Source organism: Oxyura jamaicensis, chromosome 1 (genome assembly GCF_011077185.1).
Source record: "Oxyura jamaicensis isolate SHBP4307 breed ruddy duck chromosome 1, BPBGC_Ojam_1.0, whole genome shotgun sequence".
In the NCBI taxonomy this organism is placed as follows: Eukaryota; Metazoa; Chordata; class Aves; order Anseriformes; family Anatidae; genus Oxyura; species Oxyura jamaicensis.
Window position 1 is genome coordinate 34,627,930 of NC_048893.1, and position 14,619 is coordinate 34,642,548.

The following is a 14,619-nucleotide window of genomic DNA, read 5'->3' on the forward strand; positions in this document are numbered from 1 at the left end:
ACGTGTGGGCCACTCCATCACAGAGTCTTGCTGAGGTCACAGTGGCCACCAGTGCCCCGCCTTTGCTCCGGGCCCAATATATAAAAAGGCCCCCTGCAGCTGGCCCACCATTCTCTGAGCTTCTAGGCCCTCTGGCAGCCAGCTTGTGCAGCGGGAAGACGACCAGAAGCAGTAAGGCGAGCAGCAGGCCTACTTGGTGTGAGAGGACAGCGATGCAGTCCAAGAAAGCACCGAGCAGGAAGGCAGCTAACGAGAAGAAGTGTTGTGGGCAGAGGGATTGCGCCTGCAACACAACTGACACCAGTGCTCAGGGGACCTGGCGCGCAGCCCACAGACACTTACAGGCGGTACCACTGGTACCGCAATGACATGGGGAACAGGCCTCTCCCTCAGCCATACAGCAACAGGGGGCCTGGGCCTTCCCATCAGTGCAGTGGTGGTGTGGGGAAAAGGCAGGAGCATCAGCTGGACAGCTGTGTGGAGCAGAGGCGTGCCCATAATCCAGAACACAGTGTGAGATCCAGCCATGGCCGTAAACCAGACGGCAGTGTCGAACCCATGCATGGAAATCAACTGGAGAGTGGCATGGGACCTGGATGTGGAACTGGATGACCCCCTGGTTCAGCACCCTGGCCAGAAAACATTCCTGATGGAAGGCATCCTGTTTGGGCAGTCCCAGGCAAGGACTGGCTTATCTTCCTGCCAAACACCATCGAGCCCATGGAGCTGGATCCACCAAAAGATGTGGAGGAACCAATGGAATTGGATCCACCTCAGCCAGATCAGACCTGCAACTACCCTGGCATGTCTTCACTCTCTGCCATCAGAGCACACCAGCAGCATTGCAGGAGTGCCCGGCAAGCTCCCTACTCATCTCACAGGCTCCATCCCAAGCATTAGCTTGGAGCCACCAAACACCTTGGACATCCTGCAGGCTTACCTGCAAGATGTCTTGGCAATAAAGAACTTGTCGATTCTCAGTGGTTGCGTGAGTGCTTCTTTCCCATCCATCCCCCAGCCCTTGTGCAAGAGGTGGCATCCCTTCCTCACAGGGCCTTGAGGAAGAGCACAAGAGAGGACCCAGCTTCCTTTGGGCTGCTGTACTGGGGTGACAGGAGGGGTCCCCGAGGGCCCCTATGCGCCTTTAACATTTGTGGAAAGATTGAGGGGTGAAAATAGTAGTGTGTGTAAGTGATTATGGGTGGCTAATTTCTTATATTAGGTGTGAGTTTCTATATCTGACTAATTGGTAATGACAGACATGGAGTAGGCTGAGGTACTCAGCAACTTCTTTGCCTTCATTACACTGGTAGACGGGCTTCCCCAGTCTTTAATTTCCCTGAACCCATAGATGGAGGCTGGGGGATCAAAGTCCTACCAACTCTTAAGTGAAGAGCAGGTTCGAGACCACCTGATGAATCTAAACAGGTACAGGTCTATGAGACCTGATGACATGAATCCCAGGGTCCTGAGGGAACTGGCTGATGTAGCTGCCAAGCCTCTCTCCATCGTAGTTGAAAAGTCCTGGCAGTCAGGCAATGTCCCTGGTGAGTGGAAAAATGGAAACATCATGCCCCTACTCTTCAACAATTAAAACAATGAGGAAACATTTCTTCTCAGAAGATGGTCAGGTATTGGAATGGGTTGCCCAGGGAGGTTGTGGAGTCACCGTCCCTGGGGGTGTTCAAGGAAAGAGTGGACATGGTGCTTAGAGACATGCTTTAGTGGGTGAGATTGGTGGTAGGGGGATGGTTGGACCCGATAATTTTGAAGGGTTTTTTCTACCTTAATTTTTTCTATGACTGTTTGTTCCCTGAGAAGAAAAATAAATGAATACACCTGACTCAAGGGATGAATTTGGTAACCATATTCTCTAAAACCCTAAAATGTACTTCTGTGGGCCAGTACAGAATATGAGATAGGCACGACTTTCCATATTAAGTAAACACTGATAGTTTATATTTCTTACAGCAGAGCAACACTGGGGATCTGTCTGCATTACAGTTATCTTGAATTACAATACCATGATGTTACTCAGCTAATTTAGGGAAATCTTTCACATGAATGCACTGTAACCAAAAGACACCAGTTGCATTTCATAACTTTCTAGTTCCCTCCTAAGGTAATGGTTCTTAAAGTTGGGGGTTGGGGGAGATGTGGTGAAGAAGAGAGTTAAAAAAAAAAAAATTGTTTGTTATCCCTACTAAACTGATAAAGCTCCTAAAGTTCCCAAAGAGGTCTCTCCTGATAACCATGTGAAATGCATGCTCTTTGAGTCATTTGCGGAAAGCAGCAGCAAGCAAGCAGGGATGAGAATAGAGGCTTACTGCGTACCCTGTATGTGTGCAGCTTGTGAGGAGCACGTTCCTTTTGCACCAGTGACCGGACTGTGCTTTTTCTTCCTGGGGGAACTGAGGCTGCCAGCTTAAGGGAGTTGGGGTTGGTTGCAGTAGTTAGGCTGCAGTTACCAGGGGGGGACAGAAGGTAATTTTCCCTGGATGGACCCGGCTCTGGTGAGGGGGGAGGGCTGACCACAGAAACAAGCTTCAAAAGGGTAAGGGGGGCATGGAGTTTAGAAAATATCTAAACTAGGACAGGATAGAAGTTAATCTTAAATTGAACAGGCAGAACTAGCTTTACAGGGGTCTTGCATGGAGGATGGTCAGTAAACAAAATGCCATTTAGCCAGTTTTGGGGCAAGACAGTGGAGAAAATTTTTAAGTATTGAAAATGGAGGTATGGATACATATGGATTAAAAAGTTAACTATTAAATAAAAATGGTCAGATGCTAAAGTTTGAGAATGATGTCTCTAGGGAGTAGTAGAGCTATAAACTACACAGGTTTGTGAGGCCATCAAAATATGGGGCAAATTTCTTCCCCTTCTGTTTGAATTTTTCAATAAATCTCGTGATTCAAACAACAACTCTTATTTGTGAAAAGTGAGTAATTATCCACTGTGGGGACAGCTGGAATGCAGCTGGATGTAAAGTGTGTTACACTATTGAGGGATAACGGCTGGAGTATATACCAAGGGAAACTGCTGCATCCTCAGACTTCTGAAATTATAAATCTCAAATATTTATCACGATTGATTATTTTCACTGCATATTTTTCTTTGTCATCCTTAACAGTTAGCTTTCAGATTTTTTTTTCGCATTTCTTCTAATGTGAACAATGCTCAGTGACTGCAGAAATGTTCTTGAACTTTAGCCAAAGCTATCAAGCAGATTTAAGTATGGTCAGTGCCTGAAATTGTTTAAGAAAGAGTTTAACCTTTCTGTTTGTTTGTTTTAAACATCTGTGATATTGCAGAGCATCCTCTTACATGATTCTTCTTCTTTTCTATTGTTCTCCAATATGTTCACTTCATGGGGGGGTCCTTCTGTATTTAGTATTTGCATGATTTCACCTGGAAGCAGATTGCTTTGAATCTTGTTGTTTTATCTATTTCAGTCCAGTTTTTCCAAGTAGACACGTCATAGAGATCGATAAGGACGTTGTTACAAGGCACTTTGTGCATTCTTTTACCTCTCAAGGCTTTCCTGCATTTGCATGCTGGATTGTGCTGCCCTAGCATGGGAGCTATAAATAGAACGCCTGATGCAGTGAGGCAGCTATGCCACAGTGGCCTTGGAAATCTCAGCTCTCACCTGTAAATCTGCATTCACATTCCCACTGTCCTCGCTCTCGCAGTAGCAGGATGCAAAAGAGACATAAATGATTGATTGCTGCTGGTGGTGTCTAAAGTCTGAGTGTGTTAAATTTGATGGAGCAACGAAGAAAAGAGTAAGCTGTGAAGCTGCTCCAATCAAAAAGGGGTAGGGATGTAATAATTGCAGTTATTGCAGTACATTAGATTTTGGTTGTTTGCAGAGATGACTTTTAAACTGAAATCAATGTAATTACCAATGTTAAACATTTTTTAAAATCCTTTCTTTTTCACAGAAGTTGCTTTAAAATTTGTCATCATTTAATTTACTTATATGTGTGGAAGTACTATAGTATATATGTTTACATTTTTAAAAGATGTCTTGTTTTTTTACAGTGTGAAAAATTCAAACTATTGTCTCCCATCATATACTGCTTATAAGAATTATGATTATTCAGAGCCAGGAAGACACAATGAACAACCAGGCCTTTGTGGCCTGAGTAACTTGGGGAATACATGTTTCATGAATTCAGCAATTCAGGTATGTACTTTAGAATAAAATGAGCTCATCTTATTATTTGGAAACAAATATGTTATTATATCTTGCCATATTTGGAAACTAACATTAAAAGACTCCATTAAGAAGCAGGATAGACTTAATACTGAGAAATAATACAACTATATTGGTATATTGGGAAAATCGATTTATGTAGCTGTGTTCGTTGTTTCCCATGTTTCTTGCAGTGAGGAAAGTCGTCACTGTCAGAAAGAGATTTGACCAGCATTTTAGATGAATGAACACTTAAGTGGGATTCATTGATTTTGTAATGATTGCCATGCAGGCGTGTTTTGAAAAATACCTTTCCATTTTGAGATATACTTGTGTATTGGTTGTAGAGCTAAGATGTCAAAAAGTAGTTGACCAGTGGACTACTAGACCTTAATTTCTAATCAATTGTTATGGGCTTTTGGTGCACAGGTTAACATGGTTAACTTCAAATACATTTCCGCTTCACCCCTGTCCTTTGAATAGTTGCTATTGGTTGCAGTAGAAATACTAGTATACCTGTAGTCCTACCAGGGCAAGAAAAAAAAAAGTGAAATTACTACAACTTTTTTTTTAAAGTGGAAGCTCCAGTAGGATAATCACAGAATCACAGAATGATTTGGTTCCAAAGGGACCTTAAAGACCACCCAGTTCCAACCTCCTTGCCAGGGGCAGAGACACCTCCCACCAGACCAGGTTGCCCAAAGCCCCATCCAGCCTGGCCTTGAGCACCTCCAGGGATGGGGCATCCACAGCTTCTGGGCAACCTGTTCCAGTAGCTCACCACGCACATAGTGAAGAATTTCTTCCTTATTTCTAGTCTACTGTTCTTTAGTATAAAAACATTACCCCTTGCCTTGTCACTACACTCCCTGATAAGGAGTCTCTCCCCATCTTACCTGCAGGCCTCCTTTAAAGGAAGTTTGCTATGAGGTCTCCCCAGAGCCTTTTCTTCTCTAAATCAAATTCATTACTGATCAGAAAGACCCAATAATTTAGCTTGTTTCTGTTTAATTCTGGAACTCATATTTTTGTCACCAAAGCAGTCTTAGGTCAAAAAACTGTGAAGTGTGTTTAAATTCTTTTTCATGTTTTTTTTCCTATTGAGTATAAAGATCCTGGGTCTTTACCAAGCATACTTCAGATTTAATCTCCATAGTCATCACAGGGGTTCCTGACTTACATTGAATTTCTTCTTTAGCCTGTTCAGGAAAGAAGTAGTTTCAGATACATTTGTAAGTTTGTTGTCTTTGTAAGTTTATGAAGCTGCTGAAATTTGTTCAGAGGAAGAAATGTTCCAGAGGTGAATAGCCTATGCAGGTTCTCTATCCTTTTTTGTATATAAAATCAAAGATTAATTTGGGTTAGAAGGGATCTCAGAATGATCATAGGTCCAGCCTTCTGCATGCTTGATTGTAGTCCTGTCACTGTGTACCTCTGAAAAGTGTCTGGCTCTACATTGTCTATAGCCTCCCATTAGGCAGCTGCAGATAGAAATGTGCTTTGGGAGAGTGGCAGATACACGAGGGATCATGCTGCCATCCAGAGGGACCTCCACAGTTTGTATAAATGTGCTGAAAAGTGTCTCATGAAGTTCAGCAAGAAGTATAAAGTGGGCAGGAAAAGCCCCAGGCATCAGTAATTGTTTGGGGCTACATAGCTGGAAAGCAGCTTTGGAGACAAGGATGTAGATATTCTGGTAGACACTAAGGGGAACATGAGCCAGCAATGTGCCTTCTGCACTGAGAAAGCTAATGGTATAGAAGGCTAATGGTATTCTTGGCTGCATTAAGCCAAGTATTGCCAGCAGGTGGAAGGAGGTGATCCTTCCCCTCTACCTAGTGTGGCTGCACCTGGAGTATTGTGTCCAGTTCTGGGCCCCCCAGTACATGAGAGACCTGGACATACTGGAGAAAGTCCAACAAAGGGCCACCAAGATGATCAAGGGACTGGAGCACCTCTCCCATAAGAGGCTGAGACCAGGGACTGTTCAGCCTGGAGAAGCGGAGGCTCGGGGAATCTTGTCAATGTGTATAAATACCTGAAGGGAGGATGCAAAGACAGAACCGGTGGTGTCCAGTGCTGGGACAGGAGGCAGTGGGAACAAACTGGAAAACAGGAGGTTCTGTCTAAACATCAGAAAGCACTTAATTACTGTGCAAGTGACTGAGCGCTGGCACAGGCTGCCCAGAGAGGCTGTAGAGTCTCCTCCTTGGAGCTCCTGAAAAGCCACCTGGATGTGGTCCTGGGCAGTCTGCTCTGGGTGTTCTTGCAGGGTATTGGACCAGATGAGCTCTAGAGGTACCTGCCAACCTCAACCATTCTGTGATTCTATGAATAAAATTATATATGCACATGTATACATATACACAACTGTATATATATGTATATGTAATCAACCTCTCTTGATTATTGAATTGCATCATCATACTACTTACTAGAAAGTAAAAAATTAAGAGTATATTTCTGTGTCTAGTGAGTGAGCCAGAAATCAACTTAGAGGCTTAAGAATATTCTTAGTACATAGCAAAACATTTTTTAATAAAACTTTACTTCTCTCTCAGGCTAGACTGGTTAAAAACAAAGCTAATTTTGATTATTTGTTCAAATCTTTGTAAAACAGATAAGCTTGCATTTGTATACATGTAGATATAAAAACTTTTAGGTGAGAATGATTAGCATGGGTTGTTGTGTTTAGGTATCTTATACAGATTATTACACTTTACATCAATATCCCACTGTGTTAACAGGATTTCAAAAATGTATTCTGATGTTTATATTCCAAAACAAGCCAGCCTTTGTTGCTTTTCAGTTCTATCTAAAGAATTGAGTGTTTAAATAAGAATTATAAGAAAATGTAGTGTAAGTGAATAAACAGAATTTTGCTGATTCACAAGAGAGTGCCGTTGTAAGAAAATTAAAAGGACTCGTGTTTTTTGAGCAATGCAGCTTTTAGTTTGGCTTGCTACCATTCATTTGTCCTTGGCAGCACATTTATTTCAAATGCATTATTCGGCAGCATTCTTTGCAAGGAAGTGTGATGTATCTTTCAGTTCTATCTGCTATATCTCTCAAGGAAAGGATTTTTCAGAGTTTAATGTTATCCAAGAAATCCATGAAAATGCTTTTTATTGGGAGTATGACATGATATTAACGTGCTATAGTCTCATACACTGCAAGGTCTACTGTCTTTTTCCTTTTGCAACCACTTAAATTTTGCATTTTTTCCAATTATGTTTTCAGTTGCACTAAAAGTGTAGATTTTACTGTGTCAATTTACCAATACTTCTACCGTTAATGGGCTAACATTTGCTTATTCAGGTTAAAGGTATTTAGTGCTTGCTTAGTAATTTGTAAAGCCTATGGCCAAAGCACTGTGAACACATTTGATTTTGGAAGCAAAGAGGGGATGGGCTCAGTACATTGATGTTGATTGGAAACTAGGGAATTCTCCTTGGGAATATTGGATGCTGTAGTCTTTGACCTGGATGATGGAGTATGCCGTACCCTCGGCAGGTTTAGATATGATACAAAACTGGTAGTAGTGGCTGACACACCAGATGGGTGTGCTGCCATTCAGAAGGATCTCCACAGGCTGTAGAAACGGGCAGACAGGAGCCTCATCAACTTTCATACAAGGAAATGCAAAGTCATGCACGTGGCAAGGAATAACCCCCAGCGCCAGTACACACTGAGGGAGGAATGGAGGCCCACCATCTGGAAAGCAGCTTGGCAGAGAAGCACCTAGGGTCCTGGTGAACAAAAAAAAAAAACTAGCATGAGCCAGCAATGTGCCCTTGGGGCAAAGGAGCCCAACAACCTCCTGGGCTGTATTAGGAGAAGCACTGCCAGCAGGTTGAGGGAGGTGAGCCTCGTCCTCTTCTCAGCACTCTACCCTGATGAGATGTACCTGGAGTGCTGGGTTCAGTTCTGGGCTCCCCAGTACAGGAGAGACCTGGACATAGTGAAACAATTGAAAGGTGACAAAGATGATTAAGGAGCTGGTTAACTCTGTCATTAAATAGTTTGATGTAGAGTTTTTTAAGTGCTGGAATAATTTCCAGTTACATTCATGTACGTTCTGTAGCAAAAGCTCTGTCTTGATTCCTTCCATTGAGTCAGTGCTGAAGTATATTCAATGTAGCTTCCTTGAACAGAAACAAAGAATAATTTATCCACTTCTACTGATTCCCACTTTTCTCTGCTTTTCGTTCTACCCACCCAGCACTGAGGTTGCATTTTCTGAAGTATTGCTGTACTGCCACCTGTGGATCTTTCCTATGTATTGCTTTGCTCTTTTGTGTGTTAATAGTATTAAGATCTTAGTGGGTAAAGTTTTTTTTTCTTTTGCTATGAAAACCTGAGAATTCACAGTTTTCATTTTATGAAGCAAAAATAGGAAAAGAATTAAAGTATTTTTTAAACAAAAACATTTCATATGTTTTTTATAATTTTCTTTTTTTGTTGTTGTTTTGTTTTGTTTTTGCCATCACTCAATATACATCATTATGTATACTTTTGAACAACAGTTGTTGAGAACTTTGAAATGGAGTATTTCAGGAAATGTCTTCAGAAAGCTGAAAAGCATTCCTTCTATGGTTAGTAGAATCATGGTATGGTTAGTATAGAATCATAGAATGGCTTGGGTTGGAAGGGACCTTAAAGATCACCTAGTTCCAACCCCCTGCCATAGGCAAGGACGCCACCCACTAGATCAGGTTGCCCAGGGCCTCATCCAACCTGGCCTTGAACACCTCCAGAGATGGGGCAACCACAGCTTCTCTGGGCAGCCTGTGCCAGTGCCGTGCCACCATCCAAGTGGAGAGTTTCCTCCTAACCTCTAATCCTAAATCTCCCCTCTTTCAGTTTAAAACTGTTCCCCCTTGTCCTGTCATTATTTGACTGAGCAAAGAGTCACTCCTATAAGTACTGAAAAGCCACAATGAGGTCACCCCGGAGCCTTCTCTTCTTTAGGCTGAACAGTCCCAGCTCTCTCAGCCTTTCTTCACAGGAGAGGTGCTTCAGCCCTCTGATGATCAATGTTACAGCTGTGATTTTATCCAAACAAAACATAATGCTTTTCACCAAAAACTGAAATTAGTATGTTTTATTGTTCTGTTTCAGTTGCCATAGGCATACAGAGTCTGGGTTAAAGAGTGTATTAGCTGAATGTTTTTGTCACCACATCTGATACTAAGCTCTTCAGACAAAAAAGTAGGACAGACAGGTGTAAAGTAATTCACCTTTTCTTCTACAACTGGGATCTCTTTTTCAGTCAGTCAGCTCTTGGTCTCATATTAGGCAGCTGAAATAGGAAATTTTAGTGTCCCTTGTGTAAAATTTGTATTAAGTAGGGCAGCTCAAGAAGTATGATACCTATATGAATACCCAATGTTTAGCTTAATTTCATGATCTCATTGTCTACTTCTCATTTCCACAGTTTATTGGCGTAATAGGTAATTTGCTTTGAAGTTTTATTATCACTCCCATATAATATCCCCTATGAGATGTGAATAAGTTGTTTCCTGGTTACCGTAGTATCAAAGGATAATGCAGATTAGAAGGGACTTGAGGACACTGGTGCAACCTCCAGCACAAAGGAAGATCAGATTTGAGGTCAGAAAGTGTTGCCAAAGGTTTTACCCAGTTGGGTCTTGAAAATCTCCAAGAAGGGAGGCTGCATAACCTCTTTGGGCAACTGGCTCCACTGTTTACTCTCCACATGGTGAAAACTTTTTACCTTACATTGAAATGAGAGAGATTACGGATCTAAGCCCATTGTTTCTTGTCCTCCCGCTATTTAATACTGTGAGGAGCCTGGTTCCATCTCCAAAACTTGAGGTATCTGAGATTGTAGAAAAGATGGTAGCTCTCCATCTCAGAAATGACCAGATTCAGGTAGATATTTGTGCATTACAGTTCTTCTATTAATGTCATCTTATATTGGAATGTGGAAATAGTTATAAAGAAAAAGTGAAATGTACTATAGACATCTTCCTGCCTTATATGTACAGATATAAATGAATATTCTCAGAAAGAGACAAAACTAATTTTTCAGGTGAAAAGTGGAAAAACATATATTTATTTTTTTGGTGAAACAACAAACTGTCAGCACATTAAGTGTAGTGCTTTACTAAAAATATATAGAAAAAATGGCTATTTCTGCATTATTTAGTTCCTTGTTCTGGACATTTCTAACACTAAGCTGATCAGCTGAACTGATTTGATCTCCTAAACCAGCCCAAAAGTAATACAGACCAGAAGAAGAGTGAGGAGGAAAAAGTTTTTTTGACAGGTTAGTGAGATAAATATGCTTATTGTGCAATCAGATGATTTGACTATCAGAACCAGCAGAGAAGGAGAACTTATTTTGCCAGCAGGATGTGCCATATCACTCAGACTGAACATTCAGTTTTATGTGAAATGTAGTTTGTAGTTTATAGTTAGTTTAGCATGGTTTGCATTGTACTGTTTCCAGGTATCTGGCTGAACGTGGAAGTCAATCCACTTGTTCAGGTTGATACTAAAAATAATCTGTTGAAAGCTCTGACCATTTCTCTCTGGCTTTGAGAGACCAATCTCCAACTCTTATATGCGTGGATCAGTTCAGAACTGACAACATAAGTCTGTGAGGTCAGGGGATTTGGGGATGACCACTAACAGGAGTTAAACCCCTTTGCCATTTGGCAAGAGAAAAATGAGCTTTTGTCAACTCTCTGTCCACAAGGGCCCATAACATAAGGATACTTTTTGTAATGTTCACGGCTTGTGAAAGCCTCAGGTGATGAGGGAAAGAGAGGAAGGAGTGTGAAATGGCCATGAAACTCAACTCTCAAGCATATAACTGTTTTTTCTTTGAAATATTTCACAAGTGTAACAGGCAAAAAATAGAATAACTTTTTTTTGCCCTGCTTCATAAACTTGTAATTCTTCCAGTCTCAATTGTTGCATCTTGCACAGTAATGTATGTGGACCAGAATTTTTGTTCCCCCCCCCTTTTTTTTTTACAGAAAGGCAGGTGAGACTGATTAAATATCTGATCTTTCTTAGAATCTGTAATGAAGCATGCAGAAAGCCTAATAATACGTGATGAAAAAGCTTTGTTAAATCTATAATGCTGAGGCATTTCTGAGTGATGGAAATGTTGTTTGTGGTATTTTTTTTCAAAGTGCGAGAAGTGCACACAAATTCAAAGTGGTTTCCTAAAATTGTAAATGATAGCGCAGTGATTACATCCTGTTATTTCTAAGTGCTGACAGAAAAGAGAAACTGGTACAGAGGATAAATGATTATTTCAGTCTAAACTAAGTCCCTGCTTTCCTTGAGCTACTTTTAGCAATGAACAGCTTCACAAAATTTAAAAGAACATGTTTCACAGAACTTCAAAGAACATAGGAAGGGCTGCGCTATTCTGATCCCGAGTCTGGTCCATTCAGCGTAGTTTATTGTTCTCAACAGCATCCAGAAGCAGATGCCTAGGAGGAGAAGGAATTGGGCAAACATCCTCATGTTTCCTTCCTTCTACCCCTGCCAAAAAGTGTTTCCAACAATTTCCAGCTCACTTTTTTACTGAATATTGTGCACTTTGATTTAATAAGCAGTCTTTTCCAAGTACTTTTATTGTCTCTGACACTGTGTATCTTTGTGCATTTATAACATCTTTCAGCAAGGAGTTTCATAATGCTGCTATTCATTTGTCAAGAGCTACCTTCTGTTTGTTTTGAACCTGGATAGAAATTATGTTGTCACACAGTGGTTGGTTGGTTTACTGTATATAATAAATTCTGATGTAAAGATTTCAAGAAACATCATCCATACGTGACTTGTGATGATAGCCATAGCTAGTCTTGGTTTAAAATCATTATTTCTGAAAAAAAAAAAAAAAAAAAAAATCCTTTCTGGCACTAAGTATTACAGTTCAAAGTATTTTTATGACTACTTTAGCAAACTTCAAACTTTTTTTTTTTTTAGAACTAATTCAATCATTCTAAAGATTCTGTATTTCTATTTACAGTGTCTGAGCAACACACCTCCTCTTACAGAATATTTTCTCAATGATAAATACCAAGAAGAGTTGAATTTTGACAATCCTTTGGGAATGCGGGGTGAAATAGCAAAATCTTATGCAGAGCTCATCAAGCAAATGTGGTCAGGAAAATACAGTTACGTTACCCCAAGAGCATTTAAGGTTAGTATGGAATTTAACCTGAATGTAAAATATAAGGTTTGTTTTTGTAGTTTAAGCATGCAAAACTTACAAAAATATGCAAAAATAAGAATTTGAAGCAATATTCAACTGTGTATTGTCCATTCATATATTTAAATATATATCCAAGTTTTTTTTTTAACAACCAGTTAGTGGTGTCAACTGTCATTTTGGTTTGGTCTTTGTAAATTAGTTTTGATTTCCTGTCTCCATTGAAAAGCTTATCTTCTTAAAGTTTTATCTCTTCAACTTTATGCTGTAGCATCTCGGAAGAAGCTGTTCTGTATAATAATTAAGATGCTAGAAGTATTTCTGTTTGTCTTTGTAGACACAAGTGGGACGATTTGCACCACAGTTCTCTGGTTATCAGCAACAAGATTGTCAAGAGCTACTGGCTTTTCTCTTGGATGGCTTACATGAGGATTTGAATCGAATTAGGAAAAAGCCTTATATTCAGTTAAAAGATGCAGATGGGAGACCAGACAAGGTAGTATTTCTGGTGTTGGACTTCTTGGTTTTAGTCAAAGCTATAAGTTGCAAGATACTTTTGCATAATTGTGCGCTGAAGGGTTGGGACATTGATGAGGAGTTGCTTTTTCTGGAAGAGACTTCAAAAAATAAGCCAAGACCTTAATGTGGAGATCTTACTCAAATATATGTGTATACTTCTGTTTCATTTGAAGAGAAGCAAGGGAGGTTTTAACTGCTTTTTGTTCAATTCAGTGCTGAGTTCACTTGGAAAAACAATTTCCATTCTGTTGTTCCTTTATTTTTATGTCTGTAGTATGCAGTGTTCTGTCTTTAATACCCTTAGTTCAGGGAAACTCCTCTGGCATTGAGCTACAAACATACAAGTTATTACTCTTGTAGTATGAGGAACTACAGATGGGATTTTTAGTTTTATGTTCTTTTGTCCTGCCCCAAGCCTCTTGAAGTCTCTCACAGGATATGTGATACCCAAAACTGAAAGGATCTCTGTCCTAGGAAAAGCATACGTCATTTAAACTGTGATCGTGGTAGTAGTAACATACCTTACAGAGTCCTTTGGAGTAAGATTTCAATGCCTTGTTGGGAACTGAGAATGTTCTACCAATACCATTATTAGTAATTCTTACTATTCATTTGCTACTGCTTTATCATAACCCAAGATGTGCTTTTATTACAGGTGGTTGCCGAAGAAGCCTGGGAAAACCATTTAAAAAGAAATGATTCCATCATTGTAGATATATTTCATGGCCTTTTTAAATCCACCCTAGTCTGTCCTGAATGTGCTAAGATTTCTGTAACCTTTGATCCATTTTGTTATTTGACACTTCCATTACCCATGAAAAAAGAACGCACTTTGGAAGTTTATTTAGTTAGAATGGATCCACTAGCTAAGCCTATGCAGGTAAGCCTCTTGGTTTATGTATGAAATGCCTGATTCGTGCAGCATTAACAATGAATCTGAGCTCCTTTATATTGCTGAAATTTACGAGTACAATAAGCAAATCCAACAAATTTTTAGTTTTCTGGCATATGTTCTGAAATGCCACTTAGAATGTCTGAGGAAGACTATAAATATGTTCATACATTTCTATCCATTTTAAGGAATATATGGGTAATTTATTTATGGTTGTGTTAATAAGGTTCTTAATCTTAAACATGTTTTCTTCATTTTTGCTTTTAATGTTGCTATAATGGATTTATATGTTTTTTTAAAATATATATAGGCTTAATCTAGATTTACTTCCTGAGTTTATTAGCCTCAAAAGAAAAATATCAGAGGACTGCTGATGTGATGGAAAAAAAAAAAAAAAAAAGGATGAAATGTGTTAGGTTGTTCTGAATTCTTCATGCTGTCTTAATAGGCAAAATAAGCTTTGACTTAATAGAAAAAAAATATATATAGGATTTCTTTATAAAATAATCTCTGTTGCCTAATTTTTTGGAAGGATAGTATTGCACACCTAAGAATGGCATGAAAAAATGTACATAGGTTAATGGTAACAAAATAATAATGAAATGGCTCTAGCTGTAAGGAAGGATAGGTGAAATAAAATAATACACACTTTAGGCAGACTTGCAAAAATGCTTTAGTGTTCTCAAAGGCAATATGAGTTAGGGAAATCAAAGGTACAGGAGCAGATATTAACTAATGGAAGATGAGTCTTCTAGTAATTCAGTAAGTTACGAGAACAGGATATATTTTATTAAGGAAAAAATAAATAAACTT

At 39.7% G+C, this 14,619-nt stretch overlaps 1 protein-coding gene across 6 annotated transcripts in view; it reads left to right on the forward strand.

Moving 5' to 3' along the window:
• Positions 1-14,619, forward strand: part of USP15 (ubiquitin specific peptidase 15) — a 72,401-nt gene that overhangs the window by 48,441 nt on the left and 9,341 nt on the right. For 5 of the 6 annotated variants that reach the window (XR_004752719.1, XM_035332652.1, XM_035332634.1 and 2 more), the window contains 4 exons: positions 4,048-4,192; positions 12,213-12,386; positions 12,733-12,891; positions 13,570-13,794. Coding sequence is in view for 5 of the 6 variants with exons in the window: in XM_035332652.1 (XP_035188543.1) it covers positions 4,048-4,192; positions 12,213-12,386; positions 12,733-12,891; positions 13,570-13,794 (703 nt within the window). In the remaining variant the exon portion in view is untranslated. Of the gene's footprint in view, positions 1-4,047; positions 4,193-12,212; positions 12,387-12,732; positions 12,895-13,569; positions 13,795-14,619 lie in introns of all 6 variants that reach the window. The other variant, XM_035332642.1, reaches the window with a different exon arrangement.